The 8189-nt window shown below is 39.7% G+C and overlaps 1 protein-coding gene across 1 annotated transcript; it reads left to right on the top strand.

The window, feature by feature from the left end:
• Window positions 1-329: 329 nt before the first annotated feature.
• Window positions 330-7887, top strand: LOC115386510 (E3 ubiquitin-protein ligase rnf213-alpha-like). Its single transcript, XM_030088850.1, has 5 exons — window positions 330-432; window positions 1295-1411; window positions 3244-3395; window positions 6662-6813; window positions 6902-7887. The coding sequence occupies exons 2-5, from the start codon at window positions 1312-1314 to the stop codon at window positions 7071-7073; spliced, it is 576 nt and encodes a 191-aa protein (XP_029944710.1). The 5' UTR covers window positions 330-432; window positions 1295-1311; the 3' UTR covers window positions 7074-7887.
• Window positions 7888-8189: the final 302 nt, after the last annotated feature.

Raw genomic sequence — 8189 nt, 5'->3', positions numbered from 1 at the left:
CATCGCTGAGTTACAGGGGGCAGTCACTTTCATGCAAGAAGCTGCTGAAAAGTGACTGCGCCCTGTAACTGAGGGATGTCTGCTGATATAATGGGTTGTGTGTGTAATTTGTAAAAATTTACTCTTACAAATATTCATAAAGAATACTTTATGAAACATCCGCACAGCGTATGCGAGCAGTGCAGAAATACAGAAACACGTCGATGCATGTTTTCAGGGGGGCAGTTATTTTTCGGCAGGCAGTCACTTTTCGGTACGTGCGTGATCACTGTGTTGGGAAAAGTACAAAGCTGAGTCAAAGTGAAAGTAAACTTAGGGAACGCCTTGAAGGAGCGCAGTGCGGGCTCCTCTCTTCAGACTGTCTCTGTCCGCAGGAGCGTCGCAGGACGAGCGGAGATGAGTCCGTGCAGCAGGAGCTGAGAGCCGGCCCAGGTGAGTGCGGAGGGCCGGGGAGCCCCCCCGGAGCCCGGGTACCACCTCTGTTTCCCCCCTTATCGTCTCCCCGACCAGCTGAGTGCAGAAGCCGCGGCGCTCCTGCAGCCTGCTCTGATACCCGGTTAGCTAGTAGTTAGCAGCGGCAGCTTATGTCTGTTAAACAGGGCTGACACCGAGCGTTATGAGGACTCTGTAGATACATGCGTGTGGTGTGGTCACTTTAGCATTATGCCAGAAATTATTAGTTTATTTATTTATTTTACGTGGAAGTGATCAAATCACATTTTTCTTCATCAAAACAGGCATGTGATTGGTTGAACTGGACTAGCTCGAGAGTGGTTGTGTTAATCAAAGAAGAGGAGTCAACTTAGTTTAAAGTAAATAGATAAATAAATAAATAAATAAAAATCCCAAGTGAAAGTGAAAGCATGCCAGTGAATAAAACTGAGGTGTGACTGAGAAATGCAAGAGTTTGAGAAGTGTCATACACTTATAAATGTTCATCACATCTGTATTCCCCTTGTAAGACCTTCATGCACTGCCGCTTCTACAACATCCTCCACAAAATGGCTTCGCGTTGGCATCATAGATACACATACAGTTAAAATATATAGAGCACTTCAGCCAGGGCTGTGTGTCAGTTGTCTATGCTCATCTTGACAATGCTGTTTTGCTGGTTCCGGGCCAACGTGGTAACATGAGAGTGGCCTATATAGGGACAGGTGTGGGTGAGTGACGTCAAGTTGTTGATCAAGTCCATATAACAGGGTAGATTTTGTTTCCTTGCTGACTTAATTTTATGAGCGAAATGAAAGTGAAAGGAGTGTGTTGTCTGATAAAACCGGTTGTTTCAGTTCAGGAAGGAGACCAGTGAAGATGAGGTGCACAACCTGTGAACATCAAATAGTGGAAAAAACAGCCAATTTCTGCAGCCATTGTGGCCTGAAGCTTTCTGTCCAACCAACAGTCACAGAGGGTGAGTAAACAAGAGCAGAAATGTGGTGTAGTTAGAGAATTTCATCAAGTGGACCACTAAATTCACTATGGTACTACGTTAAAAACTAGAGAAGCACTCAGAAAGAACAAAGACCTACAAACAGCTCAGTTCATCTCACCTCCCCTCAATTTTAATATACAGCGAAAATAAGTTATATTTTTATTTAATGTTCTTTATTAGATTTCTTGAATACTAAAACATACCTTGTTGTTTTTTCAGGTTTTGTTTTGTTCTAATTTATTTTAAATTTAATAACAGCAAGTCAATTTTTAGCTAATGGATTTTTATTTTAATGTCAGTTTTCAGCTAAACCACAATTTGATCCACCAGAATCTGATATTATAGTTTCCAGAGGCCTCGCAGTTCAAGTTTCAGGTCTGTATCGCCCGTAGAGGTCAAGTGAGTGCAAAAGAGCAACAGAGACCAGAAATCAGAGGTCACAGCAGACTTCATGACTCTGCTAGGCCTCAGATGGTTGATTGACCTTTTGAGCTCCTCTCAAGGACTGGTCTTCTTCCAAGCCTCAGTGCACAAAGGCTTTGTGTTATGAAATATTTTGTCAAGACCACAATGCAAGAGGTTCATATGAGGACAAATGCACATGAGCACACACATACACACACGTACATAAACTTGTTGTTACATCAATACTTCATAATCCTCAGTAATGCAATTTAAACAATTTAAAAGGTATGATCTTAATTTTGTGATGTATCAATGCAGTCACGCATACAAGACAGATTGATTGATTTATTGATAGATTTACAACAGAAGCAGTATGAATACACTTTTGAATCAAAAACAAATAACAAATAAATATTTGGAAAATGAAAAATGAAGCTTTAATGCACAGTAGAGTATTTGTGGACAGTTAAACTCCATTCTTCAAGGAAAAAAATGCAGTCCGTGACACACATCAACTTCCTTCCGGGTCTGGGGTCAGAGTCCTCAGCAGATGCAGCGGAGCGACAGTTCTGCAGAGGAAGCCGTCGGAAGGCACGCAGAAACGAAAAAACTGCAGATCACACCCATAAACCGAGTGGAAGCTATGAAGATAAAGAGTATATTTGTCTCTAGAGAAGCATTGTGTAAATTAAAATACAGAGATGTCGCCATTCTATAAATTTATGTTTTTTGTTTTGTTTTTGTGGTACGTATTGTTGTAGCTTCTGATCTGTTTCAGAAACTATTTCAAAGATTTTGTTGCGTTTTGAAAATCAAACTGAAGTCATTCAATGCAGAAAATTGTATTTATGGTTAAATGTAACTATTGAGTGCAACTGGCTCCGCAAAAAAAAAAAAATCTCAGTCAGTCCTTGATGTCCGTGACATTATTTACATGGCCACTAGTAGGTGCTTGATTTTTAAACGTACCCAGTGGTTGTAATATGAGGCATGAATTAACGACCAGTGTGGTCGTTTGAGTTGGAGGACTTGTTGGTTTTTCAATGTTGTTCTCAAAATGGTTTGTTACTGACATGTGAATCAGTGTTTCACTCCAACTCGAGCTCCTGTAGATGGCAGTATAGCTGGATGGACTGAGTCTGAATTTTATGATTAATTAAATGATATAGGCTGAGGGTTATTTAATTTTTGTCAATTCTTTATAGTTTTAATCCAAGGTATCTGCTTGAAATCTTTCATCTAATTTGCCTGTGATTTACCTACAATGCTACATACTAGCAACAGAAGGCACTACTGATGATAAAACCAAAAGCATTGACCTAAATTTTTTAAAGACTTTGCAGTGTGGTGTTTTGTGTGTGTCTTTGACTAGAGTTAACTAGACATTTCTTTTTATTTTTATTCAGAAGCAGGGGAGCAGCTGAAACCTTTGGTTACAGACTCAGAAAGTAACACTGAGAAATCAGGATCTCAGCAAGATGACCAACACGTGGACAACAAAGAGCCCACTAAGTCTCAGAAACGGGCAAATGATGAGAGCATCAGTAACGTAAAGAAGGTGAGTGCAAAGGTCAAACTCTTGTGCTGCCTTTCATGTTTATGCTTTATAATTTTTTTTTCTGCATTCAATGTGAGCTACAGATATTCAATGCACAATGATTCAATTCAGATCGACGTTTTCACACTACTTCCTGTTTCCAGCAGGGAATGTGATGTCTGATTGTGGTGAAAGTCATGTGACTGTGATGAGATGTAGGCTCTTATAAAGCCTAGTCCATGCTCCACATGTGCGCGTCCACTTTGGTGCGTCCGCGCACAACCGATGCACACGTGCTTTCTCTCACACTAGATTTTGGGCTATTTCTGCTCTTTTCTTACAGATTATTTATAGAAAATGAAGCACATACATTTTCAGTATGTTATCATTTAGTATTCGAGTTCATTTTTCCATTTTCTGTTTCTGAATCGCGGGGGCGGCGCCCGAGCAGTCTCTAGGTACTTTCACTTTTATCGGCAAGCCTTTTCATCCCTCCTGACAGAGTCTGCTCTCTCCGTCCATGGGTTTTTCACGCTCTGGATGTCTTTGTAGATGGAGCTACAGCCTGATGGTTTCACACAGTGACACGTAACGCGGTCACAAAATTTGGACCCCAGCGGACAGAAATTGATGACGATTTTTAGGTCACAGGGACCAATGCGGAACATGCACCCACGCGAACATGTGAAGCATGGACCAGGCTTGAGACATGCAGAGTTTCAGCCCAATCGGAGCATTGCATGGAATTTCCTGTTTCCAGCAGGCTATGGCTGATGGTGATGACTGTTACATGGATGTGATAAGACGTGGACTCTCATGCAAGTTGCAGAGTTTCAGCCCAATTGGAGTATTTTCACACCATTTCCTATTTCCAGCAGGGGATTCTATCATTGATCATGATTATTATCAAATATTATATGCCAATTATATGGCTGTGATCATATCTGGTCCGTGGTGCAACGTGTAAATTTTGTGCCCGATCAGACCATGTGCAGGGTATTTACAGTTCAATTCATGTTTCAAGGGGCAAACTTGGTCATGGCTACGCCCCCAGGTAGCACTGTGGCAGACAGTCTTAGTCTCTGATCCATTTAGATATTAATATAACATGAATTTTGAAGTTTTTATCATTCATTTTTCAATAGAAAAGGACTTTTTACAAGTTGGTCCTGAACAGTGCTGTTGTGGGTTCAGCTTGTCTGTAGTGTGCCCCCACTGCAGACAGCATGGGGTTGTGAACGGCCGTGTGAGAATGCAAATACTTGACATCAATACTCAATGGTAAACATGGCACCTCACTCTCCGGGTGTTGCTCCTCAGTGACTCTGCTCAGCCCGAAATAAAGCTGTGAGTCTCTATTCTCTATACACAGCTAGGAAAAGTTTCTCATTGTGAACGTCACCATCAAAACTAGGGATGGCTCGATACCACTTTTTCACATCCGATACCAATATCGATACTGCAGCCTTGAGGATTGGCCGATACCGATCCGATACCGATATGATTGTTTTTGTCATTCTCAAAGTTGTTAAAATACATGGATGTAATTTGCTTGATACTGACATCTAAAAATACAACGTTCATTGTACAACACCTGTTCTGATCCCCTAAAGAAAGAAGGAAAATATGTTTAAAATATTAAAAAATAAAAAATATTAAAACTTAGAGCTCACATTGCTTTCAACAACACTGTAAACAGCAGATCCAGCTGCACCATTCAAATGTTAGAAAATAAAATAAAGGTGTAACTTTGTGTAAATATTGAAATGAAATTAACAATCCAAGTGTATAAACCACAGGGATGATTCTTTTATGAGCACCGTTGATATAATGAAGATGATTTTTTGATCGGATCGAACGAGTTCTAATAAAAAACTCCGATGCTCGATCCAGTCATTTTGGCCTGGATCGAACTCGATATAGATCCAGCGGATCGGATCGAACCATCCCTAATCAAAACTGCTCCTTTCCAGTTCTGTAGAAGTGTGCAGACTTAAAAACGATATTATAAAAAAGAAAACCCAAAAAAGGAGTTATAACAACCAATGTGTGTAAAGCGGCACATGCATACAACAGCTTAGTTTGTTCAGCTGATGAACTGTTTAAACACGTCGGATTATCGAGAGTGATGCCCATTACTACCTGTTCTGCCCTCACTATGCGTAAGCCACTTTGCAGAGCTAGGCAGACAGTTAACCTCAGAAGGTTGGGAAAAAAGGACCAGGAGAAGACTGAATTTCGTTTGAAGGCAAAGTCTTGTGTTTTTGATTCTCTTTTCATTTCCTTCTTTTAATATTTCTTTTTTGTAGAACTGCAATGACATGAAATACACACAGAATATACTTACACTGTGTACTGAATAACATTTTCTACTGTAAATAGTTGACCCTTTTAACAATGCTTTTTAAACATATGAATTGACACAATCATGAATTTAGCTACTGAACATTCACAAAATTATAATGAGATGGGATGAGAAGTGCTAAAAATAAACTATATTATTTGCTTAGAAGAGCAACTTTCAGTGTCTTTACGAATCACATGAAATGACATGGATAAGAAGTGACAATACTTTCAACATGACAATACAGAAGCCACACTCGAAGTGCACATGTACATTATGTAAGAGAACAGAACTAACTCTGTATTAGCTCACAGCAATAAGCTCGCTTTACAATCAGAGTACTGCACATCATGCTGAAGGCTAACAGAATAAGCTACATAGCTAGAGCTAACTAGCAACAAATTCGGCATTTCTACCACAGAAAGTAACATACATCTGCAACAGGCACCATCAACATGCAGCAACAAAACAATGAATTGCTACTTACAGATGTATAATCGCTCAGACTTGTCATAGAAAGAGAAAACTGCACATAGCTCTGATGCACACGGCTGCACTGAGGGGAGCTACTGCTGGAGACAACAATATTAAAAGAAACCAGTAGGGGGCACAGTTGCAGCAAAAACAAAAGGCAGAACACTACCAATTAGCAAACGGCAGTATTGTCACTTCTTCCTGTGATACCTGTACTGGAGCGTCTGGCACCTCAATGGAGGAGTATGAAGAAATGGTCTGAGTTGAGTCTTTGTGTACTGTCTACAACCTTAGTCAGTGGATACGCACCACAACCTGACTTGATGTATTTGCAGCAATTTAAAATGGTTTTCGGTCTTTAAACACCATCAAAGGTGATGTTGATCAATATGTATGTGATATAATTGTTACTGTTTAACAGGAGTCTCAGTACAGTCTTTTAATGCAAACTGAATATTTGATGCTCCAGTTTGACAGCATTGGCTCCAGTGTAGACCCCGAGGTGGCAGCAGAGGATACGGATCAGCAGCAGTCTGAAAGTGAGGAGGAGCAAACGCAGACTTCAGATGATGACAGTGAACAGAAAGAACCAAGCCCCATAACACCACCCCCCCAAAAAAAGTGAGTGGTTTTTCTTGCAGGTTGTAATGATTTTTGCCTCGTGTATTGTATTTAACGCTGCAACTTTGTGTTTGTTTTTGCTTTTCAGGCCACCCAGACCCAGTTACATTGCACCTAGTGACAAACAAAACATTTACTTTCATGCAGTTCTCCCCAAGACTTTCAAATTTGATCCAAGAGCAGATCGCATCTATGTCTACATGGTTTCCTCCAGTGGACAATGGGAGGAAGAAGCAATTGAGCTGTCTGTGGAAAAGTAAGTTTTCTTGAAAGAGTATTAATTGTGCATATCCCAGGAATTATTTGGAAAAAAATGTTAACCTTATGTTCCAGTTTTTCATGCGAGGATGTTTAGAAACCTGATGCCAGCAATGAGTCACAGCTCTCGATTTATATAGTCGCCAGGTCACAGTTTCTGACTAAAAACCAATTTTGGTGACCAACGTTGGTTAGGCATCCAGGCACTTTTTTCTGGACTTCTGGGACCTCATTTATGAATCTGTGCTTAGAATAGGTTCTAAATTCTCTCGTATAAATGAAATTTAGAATGTGTGCACATACAAATAAATCCTTAATTATCGAGCATGCGGACGCCTGTCGTACGGACACGAGTAAGTAGACAATGTTGATGAATCCCACCTGTTCTTAACTATTGTGATCATTCATGGTAAAGGTAATTTGCATTCCGAACCGCCTCAAATTAGCCATCCATGGAAACAACACACGTCTTCTATAAATATTTATTTTGTCGTTACCTTTCATTATCATGGGAATGGCGATGTGAGTGTTTTGTGACTGATTCTGGGTGGATAGACAGTAGGAGGTACAAGGATTCTGAAATCTTGTACAGGTACAGTTACATTGTTTAAATTGTACTCAATTACAATAAAAAAGTACTGTTGTTGGAAGGTAAAGGTAAGATTACAAATTCAAATGAAATCAAACTTTATAAGGCACTTTTCATTTAAAAAAACGAACACTACAACATTTAAAATCAGTGAAAACATCTGATTTTGACCAAAAAACAGAGAAAAAGAGCTTTTTCTGCAGAGAAGCAAATTCAAGCAGAACGGTGACTGACATTTTTTTTTTAGTTTTAGTCACACCTCAAACATGTGAACAGTTTTTTACTTCTATGAAACAACCAAAAAAAACAAACAAGAAAAAGACTTTTGATGACAAATTAACTATATTTATTTACAGATTAAGAACATAACACAAAAAGGAATTTTGTGTGTGTGTGTGTGTGTGTGTGGGGGGGGGGGGGTGGACACAGCAACTGTAAAATATTGAAATATATACAATTTCACCAAAAACATGTTTACTTATGGAAACACAGAGCTGCCGCAGTGAAGAAAAAAAATTTGTAGCTTTAT

This window comes from Salarias fasciatus, chromosome 4 (genome assembly GCF_902148845.1).
Source record: "Salarias fasciatus chromosome 4, fSalaFa1.1, whole genome shotgun sequence".
Taxonomy (NCBI): Eukaryota; Metazoa; Chordata; class Actinopteri; order Blenniiformes; family Blenniidae; genus Salarias; species Salarias fasciatus.
This window is presented reverse-complemented; position numbering and strand designations above follow the sequence as displayed.

Excerpts from the sequence above, each read along its gene's own strand:
- LOC115386510 (XM_030088850.1), top strand. The coding sequence starts at position 1,312 with ATGAGGTGCACAACCTGTGAACATCAAATAGTGGAAAAAACAGCCAAT. Across the intron at positions 1,412-3,243 it reads CCAACCAACAGTCACAGAGG|AAGCAGGGGAGCAGCTGAAA; the intron begins GTGAGTAAACAA and ends ATTTTTATTCAG. Across the intron at positions 6,814-6,901 it reads ACACCACCCCCCCAAAAAAA|GCCACCCAGACCCAGTTACA; the intron begins GTGAGTGGTTTT and ends TTTGCTTTTCAG.